Genomic DNA, 12,074 nt, shown 5'->3' on the forward strand with positions numbered 1-12,074 from the left:
CCAGCCCACCCCGCCGCTGCTCACGGACAGGGGGCCCAGGCATTGCCCGTGGAGCTAACTGTGGCCACAGAGACCCCAAGGGGCATCTTCTGCGTGCTGACTGTCGGTTGGCTGGTTTTGGCCATGGGGGCTTCTCCGCTGCACACAGCCTCCATCTAGCTGTGGGGCGCGGGCCTCTCACCGCGGGGGCTCCTCTCATTTCGAGGCACAGCCTCCAGGTGCTCGGGAAGCCCGGGTCTCGGGCACAGGCCCGGTAGTCGGGGGCACGGGCTTCGTTGTCCTGCATGTGGGACCTTCCCGGACCAGGGATCGAACCCGTGTCTCTTGCATTGTCAGGTGGGCTCTTAACCACTGGAGCACCAGCGGAGCACAAGGGGGCAGTTCTGACGGCCCAGTGGGGGAGGACGCCAGGTTGGTGTGGGCTTTAGAGAGAAAGGGAGGGTTTGGAAATGATGGGTTATAGACTTGTGGAGTCACAGACCCCCTTGAGACTACTCATCTTCCCACAAGAAATGCACCCAAGCCCACTATTTGGCGTCTAGTTTCAGGGCGTCTGTGGCCCCCATTAAGCCCCAGGGCACAAACCATCAATTTGTAGGAAGTAAAGTTAGAGGTGGGCTTCCCTGGTGGCTTAGCTGGTAAAGAATCCACCTGCAATGCAGGAGACACTGGTTCAATTCCTGGGTCAGGAAGCTCCCCTGGAGACGGGAAAGGCTACCCACTCCAGTATTCTTGCCTGGAGAATCCCCATGGACAGAGGAGCCTGGTGGGCTACAGCCCCTGGGGTCGCAGAGAGTCAGATGTGATGAGCGCAGAAGCACGGGGTTAGAGCTGCCATGCGCAGGTTGAATGATGGCCCCTCACATGGGCCCTGACCCCCGGAGGCAGATGCCATCTTACATGGCAGCAGGGGCTTTGCGAATGAGATTAAGTCAGGGGTCTGGCGATGGGGATTCTCCTGGGTGATCTGGGCGGACTCAATGCCATCACAAGGCATCTCATGAGAGGGAGGAAGCGGGGTCAGGATGGGGAAAGACTTCTGACGTCAGAGACTGGAGTGGTGGGCGCTGAACATGGAAGAAGAGCCACCAGCCAGCTGACCACCAGGAGCTGAAGACGGAAGGAAACGGTTCTCTCCCAGAGCCTCCAGGAGGAGCCAGCCTGCCGCCCCTTGATTTCAGTCCCGGGAGGCTGACTTCAGACCTCTGAGCTCAGAGCCGTGAGAGAATGAACGTGTGCTGTTTGCCGCCGCCGGTCAGCTTACAGCGGCAGCCAGAACTAACACGGCGGGGAGGGGGCCGCCCCGCGGTCTTCTCACGAGGACGGAGGGGTCACAGCCTCGTGAGGGGGCCACTCCAGCCCCAGGTCGGGACATGACCCCGTGTGCACCAAGAGTGTCTGCTATGCAGACAGCTCGAATCGCTGTCTTTCTGACCTTAGTTTCTGCTCTGAAAATTAGGATGAAAATGATACCTTGCAGATTCATTTTTACACCCGAGTTAAAGTTTGTGAAGTGGGCTTCCCCTGTGCTCAGGGGTAAAGAATCCACCTGCTGATGGAGGAGACGCAGGAGACGTGGGTTCGACTCCTGGGTCAGGAAGATCCCCTGACGGAGGAGATGGTGACCCACTCCAGTGTTCTTTCTTGGGAAATCCCGTGGACAGAGGAGCCTGACAGGCTATAAATCCATGGAGTCACAAAGAGTCACAACTGAATGACATGCGAGGTTTTGGAGCCGCAGGCGTCCCTCAGAGACTCATAAACCCCCTCTCCTGCCCGCGCTGACTCAGCTTTCCTTCAGAATCTCTCAGATAGCAATGGGACCTGCTCTGAAGTGGCCGACGGGTTTCTTCCGTGACCAAGCTCATCTTTAAACCTGACCGCACGCTCTCTTCCCCAAGACCCCGAGTCCTCTAACTCTTGGCCCCTGCTCCTCCCACTGCAGGGTCCAGATTTTGGCTACGTGACTCGCGGGCCCCAGACGGGCAGTGTGACTGACCTCGACTCCTTTGGGAACCTGGAAGTGAGCCCCCCAGTGACGGTCGGGGGGAAGGCGTACCCACTGGGCAGGATTCTCATTGGGGACAGCGGTTACCCCAGGTGAGGAGAGGAGGCGGGGGTGGGGGCCAGACTCAGGGGCGCAGGGGAGTGGGGTGCAGCAGAGGCCAGAGCAGAAGACTTTCCTGCTGGCTCCCGGCCAAGAGGGCACAGCGGGGACACCCCTGGGGTCCCGTGGGTTAAGACCATGCTTCCAACTCGGGGGGCCTGGGGTGGATCCCTGGCTGGGAAACGAAGACCCTGCATGCCTCTCAGAGCAGCAAATAAAAAAAAAAGAGGGCTCGACAAACGAGGGGCTGTGGGAAATCAAAGCAGACAGCAGAGAACACCCAGTGAGGAGCCCAGCAGTTCCGAGCTCAACTCGGCCACTTACACACCTCGGGTCGGTAAGTGTTTGCCAAGCACCTACTATGTGCGGGCAGTGTGCTGGGAGCCAGCAAGGAGCGCGGCCCTGGACACGACAGGAGAGCCCAGCCTCTGTCCTGGTGGGGCTGATGCGTCACAGAAAAGCCAGCAAATCAGAATCTCCAGCAGTAAAGAAAGCACAAAAGAGGGGCAGAGAGGAGTGGGAAGCAGGGTGGGTGACCGAGGAGGGCCTCTCTGGGGCGGGGTCTGAGGCCCGATGACAGGAGGACGTGGCCGCATGCAGATCTGGAGCAGAGTTCCTGGGCAGGGACTTCCCCGCTGGTCCGGGGACTGACTCTGCGCTCCCCACACGGGGGGCTCACGTTCGATTCCTGCTCAGGGAGCTAGGTCCCACATGCAGCAGCTAGGAGCTCGCGGGCTGCAACTAAAGAGCCCACCAGCCGCAACTAAGACCCAGTGCAGCCAAATAAATAAGCGGTTTTTGAAAAGGTCTCGGGCAAAGGCCCTGAGGCAGGAATGAACTTGGTGGGTTCAAGGTCAGAGGGGCTGAAACAGAAACTGAGCCAGACAGACTGAAGGGCCAGATCGCAAAGGCCCCGGAGGTCAGGGCAGGGAGCACGCGGAAGCCAGGAAGGTGTCCTCGAGGGCGCACGGCTAACAGGGGTGCACTGGCTCGGCGGGACCAGCTCCACACCCCCCGGCGATGCTGCCCGCAGCACCAGCAGCCAGGCTGAGCCGGCAGGCGGTCCTTGCAGAGGCTGAGGACTGGCCCTGCGTACTTCACTGACTCCACGCCTCGGTCGTCCCCAGTAAAACTGGGGCGACAGTTTCTAAACTCCTCAGATGGTCGGAGATATGATAATAATAAAAGGCATCCCAGGGTCTGAATCCCTTCCCTGAAGAATCCTGAGCGCTTCCCCAAGTCCCGGGCCCTCAGAGACTTCCCTGGTAACCGCCACCCTCGTGGACTCCCCCACCCCCGTCTCTGCATGGAAGTGAAAGTTTTAGTCGCTCAGCCGAGTCCAGCTCTTTGTGAGTCCATGGACTGAAACCCACCAGGCTCCTCTGTCCATGGGATTCTCCAGGCAAGAATCTGGAGTGGATTGCCATTTCCTCCTCCAAGGGATCTTTCCGACCCAGGGATGGAACCCAGGTCTCTGGCACGGTGGGTGGGTTCTTTCCCGTCTGAGCCCCAGGGACGCTGTCTGCCCATCGCTGCTGCTCAGCCGCTCAGGACCATGAACCGCGGCACACCTGACTTCCCTGTCCTCCACCTTCTCCCAGGGCTTGCTCAAACTCATGTCTGCTGAGTCGGTGATACCGTCCAACTATCTCATCCTCTGTCATCCCCTTCTCCTCCTGCCTTCTATCTTTCCCAGCATCAGGGTCTTTTCCAGTGAGTCAGCTCTTGGCATCAGGTGGCCAGAGTATTGGAGCTTCAGCTTCAGAGTCAGTCCTTCCAATGAATATTCAGGGTTGATTTCCTCTAGGATTGACTGGGTTGACCTTGCCATCCAAGGGACTCTCAAGAGTCTTCTCCAGCACCACAGCTCAAAAGCATACCTGTGCCCCCGTAACACTCCTTCGCCCCTGTGTTGGCAGCAAGGAGAGCCAGGAGATGCACCGGGCCCTCCAGGACTTCCTGGGGGCCCAGCAGGTGCAGGCCCCAGTGAGACTCTACTCGGACTGGCTGTCTGTGGGCCACGTGGACGAGTTCCTGAGCTTCGTTCCAGTGCACAAGAAGGTGTGGTCCAGGGGGCTGCCTGAAGGAAGCCACAGGCCTCCCTCCTGGGTTCCCAGACTCAGCTCTGCCTCTGCTGGGGGGGGCGGGCATTGACCTTATCTTCCCAAATCTTGTTTCTCCCTCACCCAGAAGGGGGCATGGAGAAGCAGCCAGCCTAGGGCCAAGCCCACACTCCCCACAGCCTTGGCAGAGCCTTCCTCCCTGGGAACCCCAGGGACCAAACTAACCTCTGACCGCAGGGTTTCTGCCCCCAGGGCTTCCGGCTTCTCCTGGCCAGCCCCAGGTCCTGCTACAGACTGTTCCAGGAGCAGCTGAAGGAGGGCCACGGGGAGGTCCTGCTGTTCCAAGGGGTCAAGAGTAAGTTGGCCGCGCCCGTTCTTTCCCCTGGGAACCTTCCTCGGCCTTCACGTGGTCTCCCATCACCAGATGGAATCACTCAGGCCACTGAGATCTTCCGCCCAGCCACCGGGCGCCAGGCGCTGGGGATGCTGCGTGAGCAGGGAGGAGGAGGTCCCTGCCCTCGGGACTCACAGTCCAGGGCAAGTGAGTTCAGGAAGCAACAACACAGGGGCTTTGAGGGGTGTCTGGGAGGCGCCCAAGGAAGGCTTCCTGGAGGAGGCAAAGATCAGGCCTGAGTATGAGAGGTGAGTAGGAGTTGGCCAGAAAATTGGGGCGGTGGGATGGGACTAAAGATAGTCTAGATAATCCAAGCAGAAGGAACAGCCAAGGCTCAGAGGCAGAAAGCAAGATGTGTTTCAAGACCTGAAAAAAAGTTCAGTCCGGATGGAGCACAGAATGAAATATTTTTTTCAGTGATGTCCACAGACTCAGGCTGGAGTCAGAGGTTAAAGTCACTACAACTGAGAGTTTTCACCTAGTATCTGTGTATGTCATAGAGCATCAGGCAATGGTCAGGCCTCTGTTTGCTCCTCTGAAACGGGATTCCTCTGGAGACAAGAGAATTTACGAGACTGAAAGTAACGCTCTTAATAACAACTTACCCCGGGTAAATTATTTTATTAAAGTCATTTACTTCCCAGATGCTCATAACAAACCTGTGTGTTCGGAATCATTGCTGCCCCCATTTTATAGATGGGAAAACTGAGTCCCTACTGGACCTCCTGGGAAGAGCAAAATGGATCTCTGAATTCACCTGATTCTTTTTCTTTTTCTCCATGACAGAAAAAAAACAGCAGAATATAAAGGACATTCTGTCTGACAAGAAGCTGAGAGAACACAATTCGTATGTGGAGGTACTAGCCTGGTGTTCAGGGCATGTCACACCCCCGGCAACCTGACCCTCACCCCACCCCCATGCCCAGCCCTCCTCCCGAGGTTAGAAGCCCAGGACATGGCCTTCCGGGTGATCAGTCCTGGGATCTGGGTCGGTGTGTGCGTGTGTGTGTGTGAGAGAGAGAGAAAGAGACAGAGAGAGACAGGATCACACTCAAGGTGAAGCCCAGAAAAGAGAGAGTTGGCAAAGTCACAGAAAGACAGGGCAAACTCAGAAACAGGCACGGAGGCGTTAAAGAGGCCAAGTGCCCGAGTGACGGGAAAGGCAGGGATACTGAAGCAGAGATGGGGAAGGGGCTGAGCAAAAGGTGAGCAGGAGGGAGGACCAGGAGGGGCCCCGCGCTGCCTTCCTGGCCCTGTCTCAGGTCCTCCGGGATAAACCGCCCCATCTGCACCCCCCGGACCCCCCCAAACCCCGAGTCCTTGCCCCGCCCACCGCCGCCCCTCTGCCCACCCCCCAGAAATGCATCGACTGGAACCGGGCGGTGCTGAAGAGGGAGCTGGGCCTGACGGAGCGGGACATCGTGGACATCCCCCAGCTCTTCAAGCTCATCAAAGACTCGCGAGGGACCGCCAAGGCCGAAGCCTTTTTCCCAAACATGGTGAGGATGCGGACCTCCAAGCCCACCCAGCTTCGCCCGCAGTCTTAAGTCCGAGAGGCCGCTTAGGCTGTGGATCCAGGAGGCTTGGCTGTCTCCTCACCCTTGGGGTTTGCGTGGCCCCTTCCAGCTTGCAGCGCCTTTAAGAGGCAACCACCTGGGGGTGAAAGACTGTCGTCACCCCCACTTTACAGATGATTGGCAGGGGGGTCAGGTCTCTGGCAAGAGCTGGGGTTCAGAGCTTGGGGTCTGGCTGCAGCGCCCGCTTTGGGCTTCCTTGTGTCAGGCCAGGTGAGAGCCAGCCGGGTGGTCTGCAGACTGGGTTCTACAGGACCCTGGGGTTCCAAGACAGGACCTCACTCACAAGGTTTGGATTTGCCTCCGTTTTGTGCTTTGACATATTGCAGAAAATTTTGTTTAGGAAAAAGGATTCCTTGGCTCAAACGAGACAGGAGGGAGCACCATCCTCTTAGCCCCGACTCCTGAATAAGATTCCTTGGCCCCAAGCATTTCATTTCTTTCTGCAGTTTAGCCCAGGGGGAAGGAAAGCTACGCCTGTGGCTGGGGGTGCAGCGTCTCAGTCGAAGGAGTCGGCCACCCTGAGGGCTGACTCGGTTCCTCCGTGTGAGGCCCCAGCGGGAGCCGTGACGGGAGCTGGGAGCCTGGGTGTGGGGCAGGCGGGGAAGTCGAGAGTGCCAGGCACCCAGCACGGGCTGGCTCTGAGCGCCTGGATGTCCCTGCAGCGACTCACGAGCCCCGGCGACCGACTCCGGCTCACCACATGCTGCACAGGCTCTGCATGCATACCTGTTCTTATCCACCGTCACAGCCTGGAAACGTGTCTGGCTCTTTCCGCTGATGAGGCGCAGGGAGGCCAAGTGACTTGCCCGAGGCCGCACAGCTGCGTAATAGTCCTGGGATTCAAATCCACAGGCCACCTTCCAATATAATACCTTATGTAGACGACTGTGGAGGAAACCGTCATTTTCATAACGTATTATGTATGGAAAGTGCTGTAAATGGGCAGTCCCTTGTTCAGCTGGTCGTAATATCAGCAGATCTTTACTAAGTGCCTCCTCTGTGCCAGGCACTCTGCTGGGAGCTGTGGGACCCAGAGGATGACTAGTTGCTAGACTCTGGAGAGTCGCAGGTCGCTTCACGGAGGCAGTGGCCTTGGAGCGGGCCCTTGAGGAATCGAGTTTGCCAGACGGTGGCAGCGAGGAGGGAGGGAAAGGGTTGAGAACACGGACCCCAGAGTCTGAAGGCTTGGGTACAGGACCTTGCCTCACTCCCTGGCCTTCAGTAGCTCACATCACCTTGCTGGGCCTCAGTTAGCTGGCCTGTGAAGTGGGCCTGTTAGGGGACACTCAGGTGGTGCTGCAAGCCGCACACTGCCGCCCCTGACCTGGGCGCCCCCTCTGAGCACAGAGAAGGTGCTGGGCTGGGAGCCGATGCCACCCCTGACCTGGGCGCCCCCTTCTTTGCAGGTGAACATGCTGGTGCTGGGCAAGCACCTGGGCATCCCCAAGCCCTTCGGGCCCGTCATCAACGGCCGCTGCTGCCTGGAGGAGAAGGTGCGGTCCCTGCTGGAGCCGCTGGGCCTGCACTGCGCCTTCATCGACGACTACTACGCCTACCACGTCCGGCAGGGGAACGTGCACTGCGGCACCAACGTGCGCCGGGAGCCCTTCCCCTTCAAGTGGTGGCACATGCAGCCCTGAGCCGGCCTCCCTCGGGGGCTCCTGGCCTGGACGCCGGCGTAGCTACGTGAATAATGTTGGTGCTTTGTCTCTGTTACATCAGTTTACTTCTCATGTTTAGCTGTTCTGTACTCATGAAGGGCTTTAAAGCAATGTTCTTGTATTTTCAACAATAAGCTTGATTTTTACTATATGACTATCTTAAAAGGTGGATCCCACGGTGATGGTCTGACCTCCTGTGACTCACCAAAGCATTAGAGATGGGAGCAGCATCTTCCCACAGCTGTGATTTCTCAGTTCTAAGGACGGTCAGTTCTTACTCAACTGGCCCATCAACTGATACCTCCTCTCTCCTAGAGGAGAATCTTGTTTCTGCCAGATTTAATTACCAAAAAAACATCCCAACACACATTTGGACCAAATATTCGATAACATTATTTATCAAAAAAAATTTATTAAAAGTATTCAAAGACCGCTTCAAGGTTTGGCTGCCATCAGGACAGTTTTTGGCACTCTTGATGGACGCTATCACTCATTCTCGTACACACAGCAGCTGACAGTTCAAACACAGACTCTCAGCCTTGGGGTTTTGTGAGACAACAGTACACCCTTTTCTGGGCAGTTGTGAAGCAGCCACAGGTTTTGGGCAATCAGAGTTTTGGTTTGAAAGTCTATGTTGATCTCTTTCGGAGCTTCTTTTTCTATGAACTCAGTATATATTTTCTTTGCTTTTGAGGACTGCTTTTGGGGTGACTTGGTTTTTTGAAGTCTTCACAGGCCAGCCAGAATTCAATATTTTCTTCATAGAGTTCAGATTTTAAAAAAGCCCTGAATGCATCAAGACCATATTTACTGGCTAGCAGCTCATCAAATGCTTCTGACCACAGCTGCGCTTCCTCGGGAGAAGGCGTAATGAAGGTTTGCTGTTTGCTTTTCTTGCCAGTTTTGGGCTTCCCAGGAGCAGAGGAATTTCACAAGAAGTAGCTCAAAACAGCTCTTGGATCTTCTAATGGGGTTCACTTCACCTCCTCTCGCCTCCCTCGTTCTTGGGGCGGGTGCCGGCGCTTTCGCCCGTGGGTCCGCAGTGGTGCGGGACGGTCGGGAGCACAGCGCTTGGCATCATCGTCCTGCAGCTGCGGGCACCGCTCTCCCGCGTTCTTGCCTCAGAAGTCCCAGTGACAGAGGGGCCTGGGGGGCTACAGTCCATGGAGTCGCAGAGTTGGACACGACTGAGCCACTAAACAGCAGCATGATAAAAAATAAACTTATAAGCGTAGACCGATCACAGAGACGACAGGCAGAAAGAGCAGCAGCGATCCGGTCCCACCAGCCTCAGGCTTGTCCGTAGACCGCACACCGATGTTTACCAGGTTTGAGGGCAAAGATGCAGCCTCAGAGTCGGGTTCCCGTTCACGTTGTCCTTAGAAAAGAAACAACACACATGGCAGGCAAGAGCCCACGGCGGGAGAGAGCTCTGTCCCCACGCCCAGCGTCTGCAGCTTCGCGCTCACCCCCCGTTCATCGTTTCCACTCCAGCAGCGTGAACGCCCCATAAAGCGGGCCCCGTCCCTCGTGTTTCCTGCTGGAAACACGCGGCATGGAGTAGGGGCCACGGGCTTTGTGGAATGAGGTTATGACTCCCCACTGCATGCTTCTTAAATGTTTTCTTTCATGGCCTTGACTTTTGGACTTTGATTGCTCTTTAGAAAATAAAACTCAGTGACTTGAGGTCTTGAAAATTGAGGCCTGATTTTGGCCACGTAGAGCCTGGCGGGCTTAGAAAACATCCAGAGATACCGTTTTCAGGCGGGGGCGCGGAGAACGTGATGGTGGGGAAAATGGTCATCGGGAGCGTCTGCCCTCACACGGACTGAGGCAGAAGGGATCCACACACCAGGTCACGGTGGGCTTCTCTGAACAGAATCAGCTGTCTGCACCCCCAGCCCTCCTCGGGATTTGCCAGGACAGAAGACGCACTGGTGTTTCTTGTGGACAGAAGGGGCCGGGCACAAGGGGAGGCTGGTGTGAGGCTATCCCCAGAACTGACCGGTAGGGCAGCTTGGAGCAGCGACGGAGCTCAGCAAACAAACGCTGAACGTATCGCCAGATCCCTGTGGCTGCAGAAGGCTGGAGAGATGAGCTGGTGGTCAGAGTAGCCCTTCTTACTGTTGTCGTATGGTTGCTAAGTCATGTCCGAGCTCCTTGCAGCCCCATGGACTGTACCCGCCAGGCTTCTCTGTCCGTGGGATTTCCCAGGCAAGAATACTGGAGTGGGTTGCCATTTCCTTCTCCAGGGGATCTTCCCGACCCAGGAATAGAACCTGGGCTTCCTGAATCGGCAGGTGGATTCTTTACACTGAGCCGCCTGGGAAGCCAGAGCAGCCCCTCTGTTAGTCGCTCAGTCGTGTCTGACCCTGCGACCCCGTGGACTGTAGCCCACCAGGCTCCTCTGTCCACGGGATTCTCCAGGCAAGAAGGCAAGAATACTGGAGTGGGTTGTTGTTCAGTCACTCAGTCGTGTCTGACTCTTTGCGACCCCATGGATGCACCACACCAGATTTCCCTGTCCTTCACCATCTCCCGGAGCTTGCTCAAACTCAAGTCCCTCGAGTCGGTGATGCCACCCAACCATCTCGTCCTCTCTCTAGTCTCCTTCTCCTCCTGTCTTCAATCTTTCCCAGCATCAGGGTCTTTTCCAATGAGTCAGTTCTTCGCATCAAGTGGCCAAAGTATTGGAGCTTCAGCTTCAGCTTCAGCATCAGTCCATTCCATTGAATAATCAAGGTTGATTTCCTTTAGGATGGACTGGTTGGATCTCCTTGCAGTCCAAGAGACTCTCAACAGTCTTCTCCAGCACCACAGTTGGAAAGCCTCAGTTCTTCAGAGCTCAGCCTTCTTTATGGTCCAACTCTCACATCAAATGATAACTGGAAAAGCCACAGCTTTGACTAGACGGTCACAACTCAGCACAGCAACTGTCACTTCTGAATTGAGGTTGTTTGGTGACTGTTGTATGTCTGGTTCCTGGGAACAGATTCTGAGATGAAGGCTTCCTCATAGGAGGTTTTTGGTGGGGTGTGGGGGTGCTCTTAGGAACCACATGTGGGAGGGCGTGGAGGAGGGGCAGCAGATGATGAGCTGGGATGCAGCGGTCACTGAGGGTTTGGGAAACCCTCTGGGACGCTCTGGGGCTGGGTCCTCAGAGTTGTCCTGAATTGAGACAAGTGTCCTGCCCGTTGTCTCCCCACGGTGGGTGTAGCTGCCCCCGAGAGGAGTGATGACCTCGGGAACTGGCAGTAGATGGTTTTGGGAGGGAGACTTGCTGTGAGCAGCCAGAAGCCATCGCCTGCAGCAGCCGGGGAATTAGTGCCTCCACCCCAAATGCCATGGCATCAGCCAGGGACCCTGGGACTTGACCGTCTCAGAGTGATGCGGAAATGTCACTGTGGGGCCGAGGCAGGACTTCCTACACGGGATGAGCATGTGAGGAAGTGTGGAGATCCATGCAGAGTTGTTTTAAGGTTACAAACCCCTCGCTTCACTGGGAGACATGGGGAAGCCCACTGGGTTATTTTGGCCGGGGGAGGGGAGGGGATGGGGGGTCGTTTAGTCATTTGGGGCCACAAGAGTGTATTGAGCACCCGCCGTGTCCAGGGCCCTCCCTTTTGTGGGTGCTGGGGAGTCAGTGGTGAACAAGCGTCCCCTAGAGGGGGAGCAGGACCTGCACTAGACAGAGCCAAGCCCCTCTCACGCCTGAGATGTCTCTGCACCAGGCCGAGGGGCCCCCCACCATACTTGGAGCCCCCCCCACACAGGGCAGGGCTGCCCCCGGGTGGGAGGGACCGAGCTCCCGAGCTGCTCTGCTCCAGAGCCCTGAGCCAGCCCTCCCCAGTCAGACCACTCCACCCACCAGCCAGCCTCTGGCTGACATGTATGAGCAGACGGCCAGCTGGGTGTGAGTCGTTTGGGGTGAGAGTGTACGCATGGCGGGTGGCTCCTACCTGAGGGGCTTTTAGAGTTTTCCTGGCCACCCCCTGCCTGCAAGAGCTCCCAGAACAAGCCACTCCCGACAGTTACACAGCAGACTTAAAACCTCCAGCAAAGGGTTGTTTTTCTTTTAACCTGAAATTCAGCAAGCCCGGCTCACTCTGACCTTCACACGGCACCCAGTTTGCATCGCCCCAGGCTGTTATACACGGCTTAGTCACCGCAGCATCAAGTGCCAGGGCCAAAGATCGAAAACAAACGCGTGTGTATAATGAGACAGACGTACTCGGAGCACTACACAGCCGTAACAGAGGATCGGGATGCTTT

General features: G+C 56.8%; 1 protein-coding gene and 1 pseudogene across 3 annotated transcripts in view; one reads left to right on the plus strand and one right to left on the minus strand.

Moving 5' to 3' along the window:
• The window catches only part of PADI4 (peptidyl arginine deiminase 4), a 28,893-nt gene extending 20,652 nt beyond the window's left edge, over positions 1–8,241 (plus strand). The window contains exons 11-16 of one of the 3 annotated variants that reach the window (XM_043445817.1): positions 1,946–2,100; positions 4,027–4,168; positions 4,408–4,525; positions 5,351–5,421; positions 5,923–6,063; positions 7,548–8,241. In XM_043445817.1, coding sequence (XP_043301752.1) covers positions 1,946–2,100; positions 4,027–4,168; positions 4,408–4,525; positions 5,351–5,421; positions 5,923–6,063; positions 7,548–7,781 — 861 coding nt within the window. In that variant the 3' untranslated portion in view covers positions 7,782–8,241. Of the gene's footprint in view, positions 1–1,945; positions 2,101–4,026; positions 4,169–4,407; positions 4,530–5,350; positions 5,422–5,922; positions 6,064–7,547 lie in introns of those variants that run through there. The other 2 variants (XM_043445818.1, XM_043445819.1) reach the window with 2 other exon arrangements.
• A 94-nt stretch (positions 8,242–8,335) lies between these two features.
• Positions 8,336–9,509, minus strand: LOC122426736 (annotated as a pseudogene).
• Positions 9,510–12,074: the final 2,565 nt, after the last annotated feature.

Source organism: Cervus canadensis, chromosome 24 (assembly GCF_019320065.1).
Source record: "Cervus canadensis isolate Bull #8, Minnesota chromosome 24, ASM1932006v1, whole genome shotgun sequence".
Classification (NCBI taxonomy): Eukaryota; Metazoa; Chordata; class Mammalia; order Artiodactyla; family Cervidae; genus Cervus; species Cervus canadensis.